Source organism: Protopterus annectens, chromosome 3.part0 (genome assembly GCF_019279795.1).
Source record: "Protopterus annectens isolate FY-2018-M chromosome 3.part0, PAN1.0, whole genome shotgun sequence".
Classification (NCBI taxonomy): Eukaryota; Metazoa; Chordata; order Ceratodontiformes; family Protopteridae; genus Protopterus; species Protopterus annectens.
Genome location: NC_056731.1, coordinates 300,963,266 through 300,986,453, shown reverse-complemented (window position 1 = coordinate 300,986,453; position 23,188 = coordinate 300,963,266). Strand labels below are relative to the sequence as shown.

Below are 23,188 nucleotides of genomic sequence, written 5' to 3'. Positions count from 1 at the left end.
TGCAGCCAAAGGAGGACTCTGACTACACATCAGCTCCCTTTAAGCTTGCATAAGGGGTAGTAAACCTGATGGGGAAAAAATGAACAATCCTAATGACTTGAATCCCGACCTTTTCTGCCAATTATTTTAATGTTAATTTCATAATAAAGATAACTTTATAATAACTTTATATAAATAACATTTTTATGCTTTACCACTTCTCTTTAGCCAAGATTTAGTTTGATCTATTTTACAAGTATAAACTACATGATAAATGAAGTTACCTGTAGCTTTCTTCTTCTTCATCACTCTGTAACAGCTCATCATTAAGCTCTTCATCAGACAAATCAGACAGATTCTATTTCAAGGATATGAAGAGAAGCAGAAGAAAACTTAGTGCAAGTTGAAATGCTCTATATCAAAAAGCAATAACTCTAACTCTTAAAATGTTTTTTCATCCATAATTTTTAAGTACACTTTCCTAAATAACATACCCACTCTTCACAAAAAAAAAAAAAAAATCCTGGAAATTTATATACCCTTCCCAGAGTTTACAAAAAACATAAAAAAGACGGGAACTGATAAACAGTTTAAAGTTTAGGGTTTTCATTTTAGAATAAGACAAACGGGCAGTGCAAATAAATTACTTTGACTTCCTAGTTTGCTTACAAATTGGTTCCAAATATATTTTCTAAGTGACATGCAAAAATAATGCAACAAATCTGTCTAAACAAATAAATACATACACACCACAAAGATTAACATGCAATGCCTTTTGCAGTGCTCAACTTTTGTGATTTCTCTCCTCTTCCTACAGTTCCATCTGGGTAGAACTCAATAATTTTCCCTAGCTCCTATGTTTGAAGGCACTTGTGCTTTTTAACAACACAATGTGAAATCACATGCATAATTAAAAAAAGTTATGTACACCTATTGATACTACTTAATTTGACCCCAAGCACAATCCGAACAGCAGAGAAACAAAACACACCTAACTTTTATAAAACATATATGTTTTTTTTTCTTTACTTGTAGGAAAAACACATTACCAGAAGTTGTATGGAAAAGCCATCCAGACGAAGTGGAACAGTAGTACTGAAAAAAGAATCCACAGCAGAAGACCTTCATAGAAGTCTTTGGTAATTCTGAAGTGGAGTAACTACTGGGTAAAATCCCAAGGAGTGCAATTTAAATCCACCTGGAAGCTGAAAACAGGAGGAACATGAGAAACTGAAAGCTCAGAAAGCCAATTCCAAACATTGAGAAATTAAAGAGCCCAAACTCATGGAACCACAACCCAAGCAAAAATGTTAGTCCTCAGTTCATATTTTAACCCAAGAAGTTGCTGCCCTAAAACCCATAACGGAGAAATATCTGGAAAAATCACTGGGGTCTATTAACTGCTTACCATGTTTTGCAGTCAGGTGGTCTACATGGAAAGGGTTTGATCTGCCACCTCTAAGATGGTTTCTACCAGGAACAAGAAAACAAAGACCTGTACTGTCATCCTGAATTCAAGCACTACCTTCAGATAAAACTTGAAATGGCAGTGTGCATTTAGCATACGGAGGACTCTTCTGTATTCTGTCCCAGTAAAGAAAACAGGGAGATCAATTGATTAATTTAAAAATGGTTCTGAAATCACTTAGACAAGAAAATGTGGGTTAACTCTAGGAACACTCAATCCTTTACAACCAAGCAGGATTTCCTACAGGACCCATAGCTTAGAGATCTTCCCAGCAAGGCAAAGCAATAAAAAAAAATACTTCCAGAAAAGTAGCCTGCTGAGTCAGTGAACCTACCTGTACATTCAGAAGTAGGAAGGAAAGCCTATCAAGCTTGAAGTTCAAGCCCCATTGAAAAACATGTTCTTCAAAGTATGCAAAGATGCATAGCCCACTTAAAAGAACTGTCAGTGCTAGGCCAGAATTCTACCCACCAAAGTGTTAAAGTATACACATACCACAAACATGTACACTGACAGTGGAATTAGGAGACCCAAGTTAGTGGTTTCCATGAAAGTTCAGGATTACCCACAGACTGACAAGATGAGGGGGAACGAGATAAATGTCTCCACAGACTGAAATGCAACTAAGTAAAGTAAGTCTGGCAGCTTCAACACTCCCAAAACTCCCAATGGGAGCTCAAGCAGAAGCAAATTATCTAAAGGATAATTCTAGACCATGATGTAGGTGGAACTGGCTATCACCACCAAGGACGACCTTCCTTGGTTTGCAATGGGATAGTGTTCTACACTATCAGGTACCTGAAAAGTATGAAGCCACACCTCTCCTCAATGACATGCAGCACCAAGGATGACTCAGTCTTTCTTCTTTGAATTTTACTAGCAGGTGCAGAGTCAGCAGAAACCAAAGAAAGATTAGCGGAAACTTCCCTGCCACTGCAGAGATGGAGAGACAGAGACAACATGACCACTATCAACTCCTCTCTGCTCAGCTGGAGAGAGATAAATGAGATAATACTGTGGTTTCCTGTGCAGTAAAATAAAAAGGTCAACCTCTATTCTGCCTCAGCTCCAGGAAAGGGTAGTTTTACATCAAATACACTTCCTCTGGGAAATAAGTGGCTGTCACTGATGCTCTATAATACAGCATAATGCAATTACTATATATTTCTATTTAAAGGTATCAATATGGACTGCCCATTTTTTTTCAGGTACCTCACCACAGTCTGACAGTCCAACCAGGCCATTATGGACTATGGTCTGAAATCTGCTTTCAGGGTGAAGAAATACTACCTGTTGCTCTAGCTGGTTTGTTGAAGGTGTCCACTTCCTGGAGATCCTCTTTCCCTGAAAGAGCAAAGGTACACGAGAGTTTTCCAGTCAACCAGAAAATTAACTGGAATCAAGAGCCAGTGACATTCGGCTGCAAAAAAGGAGGGCAAGCATAACTAAGTGAGAAAATCGCAGCCCACTAACAAAGGCCTGACACTAACAGAAGGTCTTGTAATGGTCTTGTAGTTCTGCTGGCAGAGTCACCACACAGCTCACTGTAGCATCCACATCCTCAAAAATGTAAATGAGACCATGAAGACAGTGTTCTTTGCAACATCCAAGAGGCAAAGAAAAGACTGAAACCAGACAGTGCAGTTGTGTAAGTAAACTTACCATAATAGTAGATGTTCAAATAGATCACTGTTAGAGCAGCCTAAGCTATATGTGACATATCCTGCCAAGGACTGGACAGCCAAAATACCCTAATAAAAGAGAGGAGGAAGCGGAATCAGGGTCTAATTGCCCCTGAAGAACAGACTTTGTAAATCCTGCTCTGGATCTAAAGAAATAATCTAGTTTGTACTTCTGATACGTGTATGTACATACAGCCACGTTGCTGCCTCTAGCATATTTCTAGCATCCATCCCTTTCCAAAAAGCCAGAGAAGTAGCCAAAGCCCTGGTAAACTGGGCCCTGACTTTGCCCAGAAGTATGTTGCTATTCAAGAACAACAAAAAGAAATATCATCAGATAACCATTTAGAAACTTTTTTGACACTGATGTCCCTTTTTTTCTTACCTTCATAGGAAATAGTTCATTAGAATTCCTGATCGCTTCTCCCCTGTCAGTGTAGTATTTGTGTTGCCTGTAGACTTCTAAAATTTACTGAATTCTCTCTCTCCTATTTTTTTGGTTCTGGATAGAAAACATGGAGATGAATAGCCTGACTCAAAGTAAACTCTGAGGCCACTTTCAGCATAAAGGAAAGACTTGTTATGGAAGAATAACGTCAGGTTAACACACTGGTTACGTTAGTCTGCACAATTATTTTAGGCATAAAACTGAGGTTGGTTCTGAGTTTTTGGTAGGAACTCCTTTCAGGAAGGCAGCAGTGGACCTAGTAGAGTGAGTCCTGACAGCTTCAGGTGGCTTTTTACCATGATGGCTGTAACAAAAGGAAGAAATCCACTTGGAGACAGCCTGTTTGGAAACTGGTTTCCCTTCAGTCAATGGCAATGGACACACAGAGCTGGTCTGATTTTCTGAAAGATTTAGTTCTGTCGAGACAGTAGCGGAGCTATCTATGCACATCCAGTGAGTGAAGGATTGTCTCACCCAAGTTCTGACGATTGGGGAAGAAGGTGGCCAAGTGAATAGCTGGATTCTAGGACGTGTCAGTGACCACCTTGGCCATAAAGGATGGATTAGTCCTGAGTGATACTCTGACTGGCTGGAATATTAGAAATGGTTCCACTGCCATTATACCTTGCAGCTCAGAGGCCCTCCTAGCTGAGTTGATAGCCAGTAAAAGGGCAGTATTCCAAGTTAAGAATTTTAATTCAGCAGAAGCTGCCGGTTCACAGGGGGAAGTGTCAATTTTTCCAGGACAAACTGAGGTCCCATGGAGGTGTGGCTTGTCTCCCGATTGGTCTGATGTGAATCACTTACCTAAGGAATTGTTTCAGAAGAGTGTGGAGAAGGTAGGAGGAAGAATAGAATGTGGGCTGAAATGGCAAAGGCGTAAATGTTGATGAAAGAAAAGGAAAGCCCTCTGTCAACCAGGGTAGCCAGGTAATCTACAATGGCAGAGATAGGATTGAGCGCATGCTGCTGGCAACAAATGGAGAATCTTTTCCACTTGGCTGGGTATGATTTCATAGTACTAGGCCTTCTGGCCTCCTTAAGAATGCCTTGACTTATTTGGTAAGGATATGCTACAGGAGGATGATGGGGGATTATCCAGGCTCGAGAGTCTGACAGTCTTCAGGTTGGGATGTGCAAAGCTCCCCTTGTCCAGAGTCAGAAGGTCTACTCTCTGTGGTAACCGCCACGGATTTTCGTCAGTTAAACTCGATAGCAGATTTAATAGCAGAGGACACCAGTGCTGTCTGGGCCAGTCTGAGGCTATCAGAATGACACTTGGGCCATTTTCCCTAACATTAGGAGAACCAGAGGAGGAACAGGTGGGAGGGGGAATGCATAAAGGTAAAGGTGGCTCCAAAGGAAGGAGAAAGCATCTTTCCTCCAGGCTATGGGTAGTTTGCACCTGGAACAGATTTTTTTTAGTTGAGCATTTTCTTTGATGATGAAGAGGTCTATCTGTGGGGATCACCATTTTGGGACTATGTTGAGAAATGTTTCCCGATGACACTTGTCGGGGTCCATCAGTTCCTAGTGAGGTGATCTGCTAGAGTGTTTTGAGCACCTGGAAGGTATTGTACCACAAGGTGCAACCCCAGAGAGTGTGCTGTCTCTCAAACTTGCACAACTAGTCGACAAAGAGGGTAAGAGTGAGTGCCTCCTTGTTTGTTTATGTACCACATAACTGTGGTGTTGCCTGTTTTTACTAGCATAATCCCCGTTTTCCATTTTTCTTTGAAAGCTACTAGGCCCTTTGGAACTGCCATGAGTTCTTTCCAAATTATATGTTTGTTTGTCTCAGCGCTGAAGTTCTCATCTGCCTTGGGACTGAAGGTATTGGAAATGAGCCCCTCAGGCGGTCTCTGAAGCATCTGTTGAACTGGCCCTGAGGGGTGAACCTGAAGGATAGACCCAGGTTCTGAGCACATGCCCGTGTCCGACATGCAGATTCCTCCTTGAGGCAAGGGATCAGCTGAATTTATGTCTCCAAAGATTGTGAGTGCTGGCACCACAGATTCTTGAGGTGCCACTGGAGCTTCCTCATGTGTAGCCTGGCTACAGGGATCATGAGGATACAAATGCCATGTAGCCTAATGCTCTGAGGAATTCCCTGGCTGACAGGCATTGTCTCAGCATAATGTTTTGGAAGTATAGAATCTGGAAGGAGGAAGGCTTTTGAAGGGTGGAAACCAGAAGAGCCCCCAGGAAATCTATTCTGGTGGAGGGGGTCTGTGGTGGACTTGCAAAGATTTATGGTAAACTCCAAAGAAGAGAGGAGGTACTGAGTGAAGGCCAGACCCTTGAGGAGCTTTGACCAACTCGTGGCTTGAATAAGGCAGTCATCTAGATAGGGGTAAATTTGTATCCCTCTTGTTCTGCAGAAGATGATCACAGGGGCTAAACACTTTGTGAAGACCCTGGGAGCAGTAAACAAGCCAAAGGGCAGTGCAGAGAATTGAAAGTAACTAGTACTTGTTCTGAAACGTAGAAAACTTCTGGAAGATTCCTCTACAGGAATGTGCAAGTAAGCATCTTTTAGGTCCAGGGTGCTCATTAAGGGCTGAGGGGCTATCATAGGAAGAAGTTTTTGAAGAGTCAGCATTTTGAATTTTAGTACCAGCAGGGAGTGATTGAAGGTGGACAGGTCTTGAATAGGGCATCAAGAGCCTTCCTTTCTGAGAACCAGGAATAGCCTGGAAAACACCCCTTCCCTTTTTGGTGCTCTGGTACCAGTTCCACTGAGTCCTGTGAGCACAGACTGTAAATTTGAGAAAGGGCCTCTGCTCTTTGATTTTTGTGGAATATCTGGGTAACCACAGTATCTTAACAGCTCTTTGAAAATGAGCCTGTAACCATATGAGATAACATTCAGAATCCACTTGTTTAAAGTAATGAGGGACCAATTTTCTTTGAACAGGGATAGCCTTCCTTCTATATTTTCTGGAAAGGAAGAGTCACTGCTGCTTTCTGCCAGGGCCCTATGGCCTAGAACTCCCCTGTCTGGAGGTTTCCAAGGACCACTGCCGGAGCCTTTGTGATTGATGCTGCCTTTCAGGCCTTTACCTCCGGGGTTTCCTTTGCCTGTTTTTTGATTGAAAGCAAAAGGACCAGTCTTTAGTGGTAAAACTCCTTCTAAACCTAGGAGTAAGTCCTTGACAGTCTGCATAGACTTTGCTTCATCTTTCATCTTTTTGAGCACAGCCTCGGCTTCTGGCCCAAAGAGGAAGTCCTTATCCAGGGGTGCAGCCAGTAGATTGGATTTGACATGGTCTGGTAAGGTCTGTTCTCTAAGCCAAGCATGCCTTCTAATGACAAAAGCAGATATGGCAACTCGGCTTGCCTTCATAGCATCATGGCATCACAGCCACAGTAATGAGCGTCAAGCCACATGGGAGATGGAATGGCAAAGGTCCAACAACTAATTGGAAATGTTCTTGTCCTCTAGGGAGGACATATTTTGCTTCATTTGATGTAAAATAGCTTGCTGGTATTTTATCATATGAAACTGGGTCCTCATGGCTAAGGTAGCAGAAGTGTAAACTTTTTTTTATCAAACCTAACAAGGGCCTTGCTTTCTTTGTCAGCAGGTAAAGAGTTTTTTGAAGAGCTGGTACTTGCTCCCTTGGGTCCTGGAGCGACAACCTCTGGATCAGCAGAGAGATTTTTGAAGAGGTATTTATGCGAGTCCAGTACCCTGTAAAATCTGTCTGGTATTCGAGGGGCTGGAAGTAGGGAATCTGGACTTTGGGAAGAATCCATAAAAACATCCTCATCCTCTACCATGGCCATCCAATACAGGAGGAATAGCCAAAGGTTTGCGTTCTGGGAGGTCAAAGAACTCCCTAACTCTCTTTTTAGACTCTAGGTATTCCTGTACCTCCCCACTGGAAATGTTCCCTCGTGGCATGGTGTGTCCCCAAAAGTGACATCTTCAAGAGGTGGAGCAGAAACCAAATTTCACAATCTGAATCTTCAAAAGAAGGAAGATCCCTCCTCAAAGACAGACTCCTCCTGGTCAGAAGCTTCATCTGAATCAGAAGGTTCAGAGAAAACTTCAGGGGTAGGATCCCTCTTCTTTTTCACTGGGGAAAACTCAAAAGGTGGTTGCCTAGCTCTAACTAAGAAGATAAGGCCCTCAGCTAACCTGACCAAGTCTTGCTTATATCCTTGTGCATGGAAGCCAGTAGGGATAGGCATAGGGCCTGGGGAAGAACCCTCCTTGGAGGGAGCTCTGGCCTTGGCCTAGGTAAGTCTGCAATCCGGACACCAGTCTCTTTGCAAAGAAGAACTGATACTGGTTGATGCCTCAAAGGAACGTCAACTGTACAAGATCACTAGTCAAAAGAAGAGATCTGCTGATCGACTCCAGATCCAACCGATAAACTGAAAGTCAAAGCCGGAGCAGAAGCTGAGGGACCCAACAGAATGTCGGATTCCGTTTGGGTCTTGACAAAGGCTTGTCCACCATCTTGCTTGCAGAAGGGGGCTGTGAAAGCGCTTCTCCTTCCTCGGTGATAACAAGCCTTGAGGGACTGGCAGATCAGGAACGAGTGTCATCCAAGGCCCTAAGCTTGGGTCTTCTTTCCTTGTCCTTCCTACATTTAGGGAGCTCAACCACAAGACGACCGGCAGACACCATCAGATGATGCAAAGTAGATGGCACACTACGATGCCTAGCTAAGTGTTCATCCCTAGAGTAGAAACTGGTGGAAAAGATACCTAGCTAAGATTTCATCCCTATGCCTGATGGTCCTACAGTTGAAGCAGGAGCAAAACCACCAATCAGAGACATTGTGATTAGAGCCTAGACAGGTGGCACACAATGTATGCAAGTCTTGATGTTGGATTTGCTTACCACAGCAGAGGCGCTTGTTACCCTTTTCTGACATGGGTTAAAGTGGGGGGGGGGTTCCCAAACAGGGTACTTGGGTTTTAAATGACTTCCCTCTGGTGTGGCCTGACCAAATGTACTGAAACACTGCTTCGGGCTTCAACAGCAGGAAAAGACGGATGTCATGGAGTTGGCTGGCTCCATTTATACCCAAGGATTTCTGCCAGCCTTAGGAGAAGTAAGATTTTTACTCGGGTAGTCTGGCTGGCCAAGGGCTTCCACAGCAGGAATCCTTACAAGTCAGGACTGCAACAGTGAAACACAAAGAACATCAAAAGGGTCAATACTTCTCATTTGCAGCCCACAAGGTGAACTTGTCCAACTGACTTCTACACACTGGTTGGAGTGATTTTTTTTTGAGATATCTCTATAAGCCTGACCACCTCTTGGGGGAAGGATGCATCCCTAGTCATTACCGAAACTGAAGTAACCATGCAGTCAGATGAAGTGAATGAATGTCTGCATGAGGGGACCCAGATGGAAGCAGTAGCAGACTGTAATCCTTTGGTAACAGAAGATGACTTCTCTTTAGATGATGACAACTCAAAGATGAATCACGTCTGGCAGGCCCAAAACAGGGCTATGAAAATTACTCTTGCTTGGCATGGATTGGGTTTCTGGATGAATCTCGGTACAAGTTGAAAAGCAGGAAGGAGTTAAAGGACAACAATGGGATTCTATTATTAAATGCTCAACTTCTCTGTCCTTTTTCTCCCTATGTACTGTCCCTGCTATGAATAAACAACAGTACAGCATTTAAAATATTTTAAATCAACTGTTTCTCTCCACATTACTGTACTGTGGTAGTTTTACTTTCAAAAACATTTCATTCCACCCTGAAAAAGCTTGCTGCAGTCTCCAATTCATTGATGTCATCAAGGCCATTGAATGCAGGTAGTTTTCTGGCCAATTCCCTCCCCAAACTGAAATCACCACAACCTTCCTAAATTCCCACCCATGCTGTGCTGTCACAGCTCCCTGGTCCTTACCGTACCGACGCAAAAGTAAAGGCTAGAACAAGAAAACAGTACATGAGTCAAGTCTTCTGCTGTGAACGGTCAACCACAGCAGGTAAAAGCTCAAATTACCCTTAGCACTTTGACAGCTAGGAAAGTTAGGTGTGACGGGAGATGAATCAAAGTAGTACAATTCAGGCTTCACAAAAGACTGCAATTTAACCATTCTAAAAAGAAGCAGTAAAAAGCACTCAAAGTCTGTACTGTGGCATCAGCACAATGTGCTTCAAGTAGCCACTGAATGGCATGAAATGTTACTTTAAACTAACTGACTGAAAAACAGCAGTGTATGCATATAAAAATCAATGCAGTGACAGGAGCTTTAGGAAGAAATAGGCCTGAGTGATGTAATTTTTTTTCAGACAAGCACTGCATTGTGGGATACCTAGAGGCAGACTAAACATCAGAATTACTTCAAGATGCCAGACCCCATGTGGTCAGGCCCAGAAAGTACGTATGAAAGTATTTAAAGACCTGTAAATAGTCCCAGAGTGGTGTTAAAATATAGGAAACACCAAACCATGATGAAATAAACATGTTTTTTTTTTTTTTTTTAGTCTGTGGGTGCAGTTCTTCTTTAAGGAGACATGGGGGCCAACTACAAGCGAATGCATCTCTTGTGGACTGTCCTTCCAAAGGAATAATATAAAAAAGTCATTACATTTGGTGTTGAAAGGTAACGTAAAGGGGGGTCATGACCAAGATGGTGTCAGGCTAACAACATTCTTTCTTAGCTCTCCTATCTAAAACATATTTCTGACAAGAATTTTCAACTGTTTAAGATTCTGGACTTATTCATCTACCAAGTATCCCTGAAGTTTATACTTTGCTTTGAACTGATCTTTTATCACATTCCTGTCAATTACAACCAATAAAGACTCTGACAGTTCAGTATGAGCTATTATAAAAACAACTCACAAGAATTGTCTTTCAAGAAAGAGTTAAACTCCTTACTCAGCAGCATACATAATTTATTGATAAAGACAGACAAAATGGATATTAAGTTGGCACCTTCAAAGATTAGTGCAAAAAGCATATGGAACAACCACAGGAGATTGAAAAACTCAGACTGCCAGCATCAAAGAATCATTAAATGATACAGAGGGAGGAGTATCTGAAGAACAGCAGCAAGTGGAATTTCTTTTAAAACAAAATACTTTGTTACATAAAACTGGTAATCCTGTAAAAAGATCGTGAAGAAACAACCTCCACATGTATGGACTACTTGAGAAAACAGAAGGAGATAATATGACTACATTTCCTTACATCCCGGATTACCAACATCCCGAATTTACCAGAATTTCTTTCTTTTGGAATTGAAAGAGCACACAGGTCCTTAGCTGCCCCCTTGTCATCTACCAAACCAAATAAACAAAGATCTATAACACTAAGATGTTTTCCTTTTAAAGATAACTTGGTCAAACTATCCTGTTAAATTTAAGGATAACATAATTAAAATTTGACAATGATTACTCCTCTACAGTTATTTCAATGAGGAAACAATACAGTCCTGTAGTAAAGGAGTTAAAGAAACAAATCAAAACACATGTTTTATTCCCAGCCAGACAAGGTTTTTCTTCCTGACGGAACCAAGACATCTGATACATTATTCTCAGCCATTTCTTTTTTAAAATCTAGCAACATTTTAGAACAATCAGAAAGCATGGATTGGTGCTCCGGTTCAGTGAAGAGACTGGCTGAGAAGAATGACTGGAAAGAAATTGAAACCAAGAAGAAGAAACTGAAGGACAAATGAACATCTTGCACTCTATTTTACTTCTTTCATATTATTCAAAAGTATTTCCTTTTATTACACTAGTTTCAACAAAGAAAAGTTTCAACAAAGAAAGAAGAAGAAAATCAAACTGCTACAACACTTTGAACTGATTCACACAAATGGATCACATGCTCAAAATATAAAAAAGTTAAAAAATATTACTTTGTTTTCTTCTTGTCTCTATATTTCATTACCTGTAGTATAACATCTAGCTCGTATCATTAGTTTTAGTAATTTGATTTCATATTATTTTGACTAAAGAAAACTGCAAGCAATGATTACTATTTTCTACCCTTCCATAAAACAGTTCAACAGGAATGAATATTTAATTATAGGGACTTTTTAGCTTTAAATATAAGGTTTTGCAGTAGTTTGTACTAAACAAATGGTTTTGTGATAAATGGATATTTATATTATGTTTTTTGAGGAAAGCTTTCAAGGGTGATTGTTCTTAGTGCTGAAAGCTCTATTAAGTGATTACTTTTGCTCAATAAAGAAACATTACATATTTGTGGTGGTGCTGCGGTAGCGTTGTCGCCTCACAGTAAGACGCTGTCCGGTTCGATTCTCAGCTATAGCGTCTTCTGCGTGGAGACATGCATGAATGGGCATACCTTCATTGAAGGTTGTGCGTCAGAGCTGGCAACTCGGCACGTGAAAATCTACTGCCAATCATTAGCGGACTGGAGTTCCGCTGTGGCGACCCCTAACCGGGAAAAGCCGAAAAGACACAACAACATTGTAAGTTCTGTTTTTTTAACTAACTGTATAAGAAAAAAAGGGTACGTTTCTTTTTTTAAGGAGGTGGACTTTAATTAGATAATTAAATGATTTAATATATAAAAAGGATTATTTTAAGCTAATTGTTTGTTCTGATGAAGTCCCATTTTTGTGTGTAGGGACGAAAGCACTTGACGATCTGAAATTGTTTTTTTGGACATTGAATAAAACTTTTACTGGAGTATCTACAGTTTGGTGGCTGCCTTACACAATTTTAGTGACATTGTGTTCAATTGAGTGGCTAATTATTGGTTAATTGTTATGGAGTTTTCTTTTGATGCTTCAATACATCTACTTATACCAGGCAACTTCTATGGATAAAAGTCTCTCATTTCCTGAGAGAAAAAAGCTGTTTCTCACATCCTGTGCGTGCACTACACTTTTAGGTGCTTAAAATGTTTACTTAAGTCATTCTCGGCTTCCCGCTGAGAACACAAGCTGAGGCTGTTTTCATAATCATTCCACCAGATTTTTTTTTTTATATTAAATATTTTTTTTTAAGAGTACACACTTGTGAATATGCAAGCACTCAGTGGAGAATTTTGAGGTTCTGTGATGATGTAAAAATTAAGGTCAAAGGTTATAAATGAGCAGTCACTGTTTTTCTGCCTGTTTAAAATGATAAAGCTCCAGTTAAAGATTTCACATACATTAAGCTCCTTTAATGAATATGTTTTGCACTGAAAAACTTTACATATTTTACTATGCATTTTTACAACACTACCACAGCTAAATATTTAAAGTGGCAAGCACATATTTTGTTATCTCATTATTCCTTATGGACAGTAATTTTTACCTTTGACATTTTAATTTTAATTTGAGGCACGCAATAAGATTATGTTTCTGTATTCCTTTTCTTTTGACTAAGAAATATAAAACGGTGTTAAATACATCTGCAATCATAGGACCTTGCTGAATAATCTGACACTTTTATTCTTAACTGACAACTACCATATTATCTATGTTCATTTACTTCTCAGCATAATTAATCTGTATTTCTTTCACTGTCTCATCTGTTGTAATCAACAGCTCAAGTCACTAACCTCTCTTCTATCAAAGTGCTTAAATGAACAGATTACCTACTGCTATTCTTCCTGCATGGCATACTGTCATTAAAATACTGTACATGTATAATACCATTAAAATATTATACATGTAATACCAACACCTTACCTGACTGTATAAAATATTCTGATCACTAAAAATCGTATTTTTTTTATCACTGTTCTATTATTTTAATAGTATGATATTGTAATAATCTTTGCATTGTAACTGGAGCTTTTCTCATTGGGCCTCCAATGAAAATGGGTTTCTAACCTAGTGGACTTTCCGGTCAACAAATGACAATAAATAAATATAAACAAATTAAACCACTATATATTCTCAGTTTAAAATGATTGGCTTATATTTAATTAAGAGATGTACTAACACAAGACTATTTTATAACTATTATGCTACAACTCATATTTAACCTTAATACAGTCCTTTCTGAATTTTATTCATAATGAAAAACACTGAATATTAGTAATAACTTATGATTTCATTTTATTTAGTAATTATATGTATGATTTGAGTTATATTGCCTTGATTTCTATGCATAAGATCAAAGTTACTGTTTTTCTGTTATGAAAACATTGCTGAAATGATTTTTCAGTATGGATTAAGAATTAATTTTCTTATTACTCAATATTTCCTTCCTTCCTTTAATATTATAAGATGCTTTACTTGAAATCCATGAGGCGCTTAAAAGAATTCATCCTATAAGCTCCTTAGTAGTTTATGTTATAATCAAACTACCTTTTCCTCTTTCTCTTCTTTATGGCACATCTGATTGTTTGTAGATAAGTTTATTTAATCATTCCTAACAAAAGTTCTTATATAAATCCTATATAACCACATTTCTATGCTGTTGTTAAATATAAATATGATGAATTCTCCTTTCCTTACTTTAACTATGCAGTTAAAATCTGACAATTTTATATAGTAATTTTACTAGATTTGAGAATAGCTATTAAATCTCATAATAACTTTCAGTACAACTTTTCTTTAGGATCTAAAGCTTATGCCTTTATGTCATAATTATAATTCAAACATTAATAAAAACTAGTTTACTACTTTCTGTACAGAGTCAAATTTAGGTAGAGTAAGGTTTCATGACTGACTCAGTACACTTACATGGTAACTCTATTCAGGTGTGGGGTTTTATAATTCAGGATAGGTTTGGGTTTAGTTTATTTAATTTTAGGCATAACCTTACCTTAATGTGTACTTAAGGGTGTCTAAGATTGCTACTTATAGCATATCAGAAGATAGGTATAAACCTTTTTTCCTTTAAAATATTCATTATTTCATTTTCTTGAAAATAATAGTAGATATACATGTCTAACCTACACCATAAAAGACAATATTTGCAAAAATGTATCTCCAATAATGATGATGGTCTAAGTAACAGTTGTAAAAGGGGAAGTCTATTTAAATACCTACAATTATTCAATGCTCAAATTATTTTCCTTCAAGAAACGTATTTACTATGAGAAGATAGAGTTAACTCCAACAACTATTCTGTTTTAGTAAGTTCTCATCATAAACAAGAGGGGTAGCAATTTTGTGGAAAAACTCTGCTTTAATGCCCAAAATTATAAAAAAAAACCTACCATGACAATTCTGGCATGTTATGCTTAGTATTCTCGAATACAAATGAGTGGTGAAGCATAATTTTGAAGATAAATGTAAAATATTATAAGGAGAGTATAATACTTGCAAGGGACTTCAATTGTATCTGATGATGATACTAATGCAAAGAATGTTTGTTTGTCTTTCGGCTTTTTCCTGTTAAGGGGTCGCCACAGCGGAACTCCGATCCGCTAATGATTGGCAGTATATTTTTATGAAATGCCGTGGTGCTAGTTTGATGCCCAACCTTCAATGAAGACATGCCCATTTACGCACGCATGTCTTTCGAACGCTGCCCAACTGCAGGGAGGACATGCAGACTCCACACAGAAGGCATTCCCAAGCCAGGCAACCAGCCACATCAAAAGCATTATCAGACTTTATTAATACTTTTAATATTAAAGATGTAAATGATTTTGCTGACCCCAACTCACTATTTTTTTTACATATTATTCTCACTGTCATGGTACACAATCAGGAACAGATAGGGCATGTATTTCTAGAAACATTTCTTCAAAACTCAGTAGAGTTAAGGTAGTTGTATGCCTCTTATCTGATCATAATGCAATCACATCTGATTTAGTAATGACTCCCAATATGTAAACATTACAAGAATCACAGCATATATAATGAATTTAAAAGACTTGAAGGAATTTTATGCTAAGGAAATTCAAACTTTTTTTCAATATAAATAAAACATTTGTGTGGAATTACTACTTATATGGTACAATCCTAACATGGTTTATAAATAAGAAAAAATGTGGGATACAATAGCAAAAAGGAAGCAGTAATTTCCAAAAGGAACACAATGAGATGAACAAAAATATTTACAAATACTGCACCATAAAACTATGACTAACTTAAAAAAAATTCTTATTCCATGAACCCCATAAATTAAAGATGAATAGCAAATAGAACAAAGACTATAAATTCTAATCATATTAAAGAATTATATATCCCTGGTACTAAGAAAAAAGTTTATGACTTGGAAGGTATTTTAGAATCTTTTAAAAATGCTTTCCCTTAATTAATTTTACTATTACAGAAAATCAAGTACAAAACATAATAAAATCCTTCTTTAAAAAACTCATCAAAAATAAATGAACAAAAGAACATATAAAGTTAACTGATAAATCAATTACAATATCTGATATTAAATCACAAATTAATAAATTAAAATTAAATAAGGCTCCTGGAATTGATATTATTATTCCAGAAATGTATAAATTATTACCTAGAGAAGCTTTAAATTTACTGCAATATTCTTCCTTCTTGGAAATATACTTCAATATTTTGAATTTTAAAATCAGATAAATAGCCAAAAGAATGCTCTTCATATAGACCAATACCCCTTTTAAACATTGACTGTAAAATATTTATAGCTATATATGCTAGTAGAATTAAACATTTGATCCCTTTATTAATTGATGAAGACCAAACTGGAAAGATAGGCACACATATAACGTTAAAAGAAACACATATAACGTTAAAAGAATTCTTATTGATTACATTAACTTTAAAGTAGATAAAATAACTACAGTAAGTTTAGATGCAAATAGTGCTTTCGATTCAGTTTGCTGGGATTACCTATTTCAGGCATTGGATGAATGTGGATTTTCTCATGAGTTTACTCAAACACCTACATGAAAATTCTTTAGCTTATATTAAGACTGGGTCAAGCACATCTAGTTGAATAAAAATTACTGACAGTACGAAAACAGGGTTACCCTTTACCTCCTCTGTTATTTGCTTTAGTCATCGAGCCATTTACTAACTGTATTACAATGAACCCAAACATTAAAGGCATTCATTTCACAAACACTTTAGTTTCGAAGACTCAACTCTTTGCTGATAACATTTTATTGACAGTGAGTGATCATAATAATTCATTACAAACATTAATGGATGTTATAGATTACTTCTAGAAAATTTCCGGACTTAAATCCAACAGAAATAAAACTACGATGCTACTTATAAATTCTAATAAGAATGACAGTTTGCTAAATATACAGCTACAGATAAAATTAATTATTTAGGGATCACCTTAAATAATGAACGAAATGAAATGTTAATGTTAGTAATATCTTAAACAAAATTAAACTTCTCATTGGGAAATGGAATAAATTTTTTTTTACAATGAAGGATAGATGTTTCTTACTTAAAATGATTATTTTCTCAAAAATATTGTATTATATTCAAACTATCTCACTACCTCCCTCCAAGATATATTTATATTCACTTCAATAATCTAATGCTAAACTTTTTTATGAAGGACTGCATTGGATAACCATTTAAAAGACTGAGAGGCAGGAGGAATTAACCTTCCAGACTCTGATGTATATGTTTTATCATATATTGTCAAAATATTATCTTTACGGTTAAATTCTTTATATTCGGCAAGATGGAAACAAATTCAAGAACAAATATGGCTACAATCAAATAGCTCATCAATGCCTCACTTATAAATATTCTGCCTAATAGACTACATTGGATGGCGAGACATTTTACTCTAAATAGCAGAAGTAAACATATTCCTTCTAAACTTGCATCCAATACATTAACTTCTTTTCAAACACTTTTAAATAAAAATTCTGGTATCAAAGATTGGTCTTTTCTATTATTCCCAATTCCTTACACACCAAATAATTTAGACACACTTAATATTAACAATATGAATAATCTAAGAAGGAAAAACGTAATCTTTTGGCACCAAATGATAAACTCTGGAAAGATTCTTAATATGAAACAACTTATGAACAAATTTAAAATAGCTAATGAACTGTGGTTAGTATTAAAAGAAATAAGGTACTACATTTTAACAGAAATCAAATTAATGTATCCATTAACCAGGCAAAACATTCCTAAACTTACAGAATATGGGATTATGAGCAGTCAAACAGTTCAAGGGAAAGGCTATATTTCTAAAATATATAAATTAATTAAGAATACAAAATCCTAATTTAAAAAAGTTACCGGAATTATTATAAAACTATTAATAATCACCCTACAACGGAGGATGACAAAATACTTACTTTAATTTCTTCAATGCGAGCTTCCTTCCTTACTTCTACAAAATAAATTATTCTCATGGCAATATATTAACTGAATCTATGTACTCTACATAAAGTGGAACTAATGTTTACTCATGAAACAGGATGCTGGACATGCAAGCTAAAGGTGATAGCTAATTGTCAACACATGTTTTATGAATATAATTTACTTAGATCCTTTTGGGGAAAAATTATTTTTTTGCAAAACTATTTTCAATGATAATTTTCAGTTGACCAAATTAGTGATTTTGTTTAATGCCCCTATTCCTACATGCGTTCCTAAATCAAAATACATTACCCTGCCATATGAGCCCCCCAGGCATAATCCTATGCATCCGGTGTTATTGTCTGCCTGGCTGTGGGTAAAGTGAAAGGCTGTCCCTTGTTGTGGTGACAGGCCTGGGACCACCATCGAAACTCCTGTTGTAGGCAGGAAATTAAAGTTATGATTGTTTCCAGGCTGTGGCAATGTTGAGTCCAAACAGTTTTTAGATACCACTGTAGTTTCCTCATATGCAGTCCTGCATATGGAATTAGTAGAATGCAGGATGCCATGAAGCCCAGGGCCTGCAGAATTTTTCTTGCAGGGAGCTGGGTCTTTGTTGCCATCAACTGAAAGTAATGAGTCAGCTGCCTTTGTTTGTCTGGCGTGAGATAAGCCATCTGGGCAGTTGTATTTAAGCTTGCACCAAGGAATATTATCTCTTGAGCGGGCACTAGTTTTGATTTCTTTTCGTTTACTGTGTACCCTAGGAAAATTAGTAATCTTTTTACAAATGTCAGATGCTTTAGAAGAATGTCCTTGCTCTTTGCTTGAATAAGGCAGTCGTCCAAGTAGGGATATATTTGAATTCCTTTTTGTCTGCAAAATGCAATTACTGGTGCCAGGCATTTTGTGAAGACCCTGGGTGCAGTAGATAAGCCAAAGGGCAGTGTAGAGAATTGGTAATGCATTGAGCCAGCTATGAATCTGAGGTATCTTCTGCAAGATTGTCTGATTGGGACATGCAGGTATGCCTCCTTGAGGTTCAAAGTAAAGTACAGTTTTGTACCTACAATAAATGTAGATGTTCGAGTGTTCACGGTGCTGCAGTCATCACACTTGGTTATCCTGTCGTCAGGCGGTCCCGCAGTCGGCCGGAATTCTAAAGTCTTGGTTCGGCGTCGGTTGCTGTCGCCTCTTCCCTGACGTCAGTGCACCAGGGGTATATATAATGCAACCGACGCCATTTTCTTCAGTTTTTCTTGCCCCAGATGTCAGGTGCCCCCAAAAAGGTGGTCAGAAATTAGTACCAAATGGAGTAACCACTGCACAAACACAAAATCCCTTCAGCTATAAGCAAATACATCAGTAAGGCATTGAAGAGATTTAGCCAGTAGATCAGAGGGGATGGAGGGGGGGGTAACCTGGACTGCAGCAGGGTGAACACTCGAACATCTACATTTATGGTCGGTACAAAACTGTACTATGTTCATCGTGTTACCCTGCTGCAGTCATCACACTTGGGTTGAATCCCAAAGCTAAGGTAGGGGGGAAGTATCATAGAGGGTTAGTGGAGGCTATAAGGCCCTGCAGAACTGCAGTGGCGAAGCCCGCCCTGGACTTAGAGTAAAGAGGTAAGTGATAGTGTTTGGTAAAGGTGTGTACTGAACTCCAAGTTGCACCTTCTAAAATTTCCTTGGTTGGAACCCCCCTGAGAAAGGCTGTAGAGGTAGCTGTTGCCCTGGTAGAGTGGGATCTAATGGTGGCAGGAACTGGTTTCCCATGATGGGTATAGCAGAAACGTATGCAATGACCTATCCATTTAGAAATGGTTTGCTTTGATATAGCCTTCCCTTGAGAAGCTGTAGCATAGGCTACAAAGAGCTGGTCAGATTTTCTGAAAGCCTTAGTTTTGTCCAAGTAGTAACGAAGCTGCCTGTGAAAGTCCAAGGAATGCAGGAGTCTCTCACCTTTGTTCTGTGCCCAGAAAGGACAATGCCTGGAGACCAATTCGGGACCTTTCAATTCTAAACACTTACTTGCAAGTACCCAAATTCAAGATGCTAACTCTACAGCAGCTACTTCCCATGTTGGGCAAGGAAGCATGGCTAGTAACGTTGGACCTCAAGGAGGCATACCTGCATGTCCCTATCAGACAAAGTTGCAGAAGATACCTCCATTTCATTGCAGGTTCAACCCATTACCAATTTTCTGCACTGCCCTTTGGTTTATCTACTGCGCCCAGAGTTTTCACAAAATGCCTGGCACCAGTAATTGCATACTGCAAAGAGGAATTCAAATATATCCATACCTGGATGACTGCCTCATCCAACCAGAAAGCAAAGACATTCTCTTACATCATCTGGCCTTTGTAAAGCATCTACTAAACTGCCTGGGGTACACAGTAAATGAAAAGAAGTCAAAACTAGTACCCTCACAAAAAATGACATTCCTGGGTGCCAGCTTGAATACAACGGCCCAGAAGGCTTATCTTACGCCAGACAAGCAACTACAACTGACTCATTATTTCAAGACAATGGCAACAAAGACCCAATTAACTGCAAGAAAAATTCTGCAGGCTTTGGGCTTCATGGCATCTTGCATACTAATAATACCATTTGCAAAGCTGCATATGAGGAAATTACAGTGGTACCTAAAAAGAGTATGGTCTCAACACAGCCACAGCTTGGACACAATGATATCTCTCATTCCCTGCCTACAACAGGAATTTATATGGTGGTCACAGACATGTCACCTCAACAAGGGTCAGCCTTTCACCTTGCCCCCAGCCAGGCAAACTATCACAACAGATGCTTCAGACTACGCCTGGGGGGCACACATGGCAGGACAATGCATTTAAGGCTTATGGACTGCAGATCATAGAAATCTGCACATAAATCAAAAAGAGATGCTAGCTGTACAGAAGGCTCTGACAGCCTTCAAGGATCTATTACATCCAGGACAACTTGCAATAAAGACGGACAACACCACAGTAATGTGGTACATAAATAAACAAGGGGGTAAACATTCCTACCCTCTATGCAGGCAAGCAATGATCTTATGGAACACAGCTCTGGCCTACCAAGTCCAGTTACAAGCTCAATTCCTGCCAGGACAGAAGAACTCATTGGCAGACGACCTCAGCAGAAACATCAAGGATCCCCACGAGTGGAAACTAGATCCATAAATATTTGCAATGATAACTCAAAAATGGGGCCTTCCAGACATAGACCTGTTTGCCAGTCCTCAAAACTGTCAACTGACAAAATTTTGTACAAGGACATTTCACCATCAAGCTTGGAAAGTGGACGCTCTCTTTCAGTTGGAAAAACCTGACAGTATATGCCTTCCCTCCATTGCCTCTTCTCACAAAGGTTCTTTTGAAAGTCAAAAAGGAGAGACCACGACTGATTCTCATAGCCCCAGACTGGCCACACCAGCACTGGTATCCGCTATTGAAAAATATGGCCCACAGCCCACCATGGATATTGCCTCAAATCCCCCATTTGCTCACACAACAAAACAATCAGATTCTTCACAGCCAGCTCAAAACTTTAAATCTGGCTGCATGGCAAATCAACTAAACATCCAACCAGCTCCTCTTTCACAAGCAGGTCTGGATGTTATTCTGGAAGCCAGGAGGCCAAGCACCAGTAAGGCTTATTCGGACAAGTGGAAAAGGTTTTGTGCCTGGAACCAAGCTGAAGGCCAAGACACAATTCAGCCTCACATGCCTCACATTCTACAGTATTTAGCTGAGATGTTGCACAAAGGACTTCCCTTTTCCTCAATTAAAATCCATGCTTCAGCTATTTCAGCTCAATTAAAATCCATGCTTCAGCTATTTCAGCTCACTACAACACGGATCCACCTTTATTTTCACATCCTCTTCTAAGGCAGTTCCTCAGAGGGGCAAAAAACATTAGACCACCCATGAGAGCTCCTACACCAACACGGGACCTCAATTTTGTTTTGGAAAAACTAACGCCACCTCCCTTTGAACCAGTTTTCTCTGCAGATCTTCAGTTCCTATATAACTTCAGCTAAAACAGTCTCAGAGCTACAGGCACTAATGGCAGTGAAACCTTTTCTCATTTTTCATCAAGACAGAGTTTCTCTACGAACTAATCCTTCCTTTATGCCTAAGTTGGTTTCCAGTGTAGCTTTAAATCAAACCATCCACTTACCCACCTTCTTCCCCAATCCACAGAACCTTGATTGGGGTTTTCATTTATGATGTATTTGCTTGCAACTACTGTATTTTGATTATATTGCACTGCATTATCACACAAATTTATGTATTGCCTTCCTTCTGGGGGCACCTGACATCTGGGGCAAGAAAAACTGAAGAAAATGGCGTCGGCTGGTTCCTTTATACCCCTGTCGCACTGACGTCAGGGAAGAAGCGACGACAACCGACGCCGGACCTAGACTTTGGAATTCGGCCGACCGAGGACCCGCCTGACGGCAGGAGAACCCATCTGTTATGACTGCAGCTGTATGCACGATGAACATCTCTCTGAGCCTTTTCTTCGAGTCAGAGTAGTCCTGACCTTCCCAATGAAAATGTTCCCTCATAGTGTGTAAAGTTTCCCCAAAAGAGTAGTCTTCAGGAGGAGAAGCTGAGGGAATAGAGTCCTCAGCATCAGAATCTTCATAAGGAGAGAAGGAATAATCTTGGTCCTCAGAGGAGTCTGAAAAAATGAACAGTTGTTCAGAGGATGCATTATCTTCCTCTTGTCTAGGCCTGTTGTCAGGAGGGGGTTGGGAACCCCTGATTAAAGAAATCAAATCTTCAGCCATTTTGAGCATCTGTTTCTTAGGCATGGGGCCTTGAACAGGATACTGAAGTGCAGTCCTTTTAGATTTAGTATGAGTCTTTGACTTAGAAAACGTTTTAATGGTGAGAGTCATCGGTCTGAAAATGCCTTCAGAAACCAATGGCGTTTCTGTAGCACCGACGTCTTTTGTAACAATGTCGTCGGAAGGGCCTGAACTAAATGGCTGCGTCGGCCTGGTGCCTTCCGCCAAATTTCTGTAGCGGTCTCGGGTTCCAGATCTGCGGTAGTCAGGGGCTGTGTCGGAGCCTCACTGAGGACCGGAGAACGGATCAGCCGAGGCCTCGCAGTCTGGCTTAGGCCTGGGCTGTCTGTCTTTATCCCTGCGTTTTTTGTGCACGCCGGTAGTCGGTTGCTCCGACGGCATGGTGTAGTTAAATTACCTACCGAAGTAGTGTCATGCGAAATCAAACCGTCTTTTAATAGTACGCTTATTAAACCTAGCACAAAACCGACAAGAAGTGACGTCGTGGTCTGGGCCTAGGCAAGGTATGCAATAAGAATGAAAATCTTTATGAGGTATTTGCTTCCCACAAGAAATACAATTGTTAACTTTTTCTGACATCGGTCTAAGGCAAGAAAAGTTTCCCCAACGGGGTCCTT

The 23,188-nt window shown here is 39.1% G+C and overlaps 1 protein-coding gene across 1 annotated transcript in view; it reads right to left on the bottom strand.

The window, feature by feature from the left end:
* The window catches only part of RBM33 (RNA binding motif protein 33), a 1,894,586-nt gene that overhangs the window by 1,673,326 nt on the left and 198,072 nt on the right, over nucleotides 1-23,188 (bottom strand). The window contains exon 4 of the mRNA XM_044064784.1: nucleotides 264-337. Coding sequence (XP_043920719.1) covers nucleotides 264-337 — 74 coding nt within the window. The remainder of the gene's footprint in view (nucleotides 1-263; nucleotides 338-23,188) is intronic.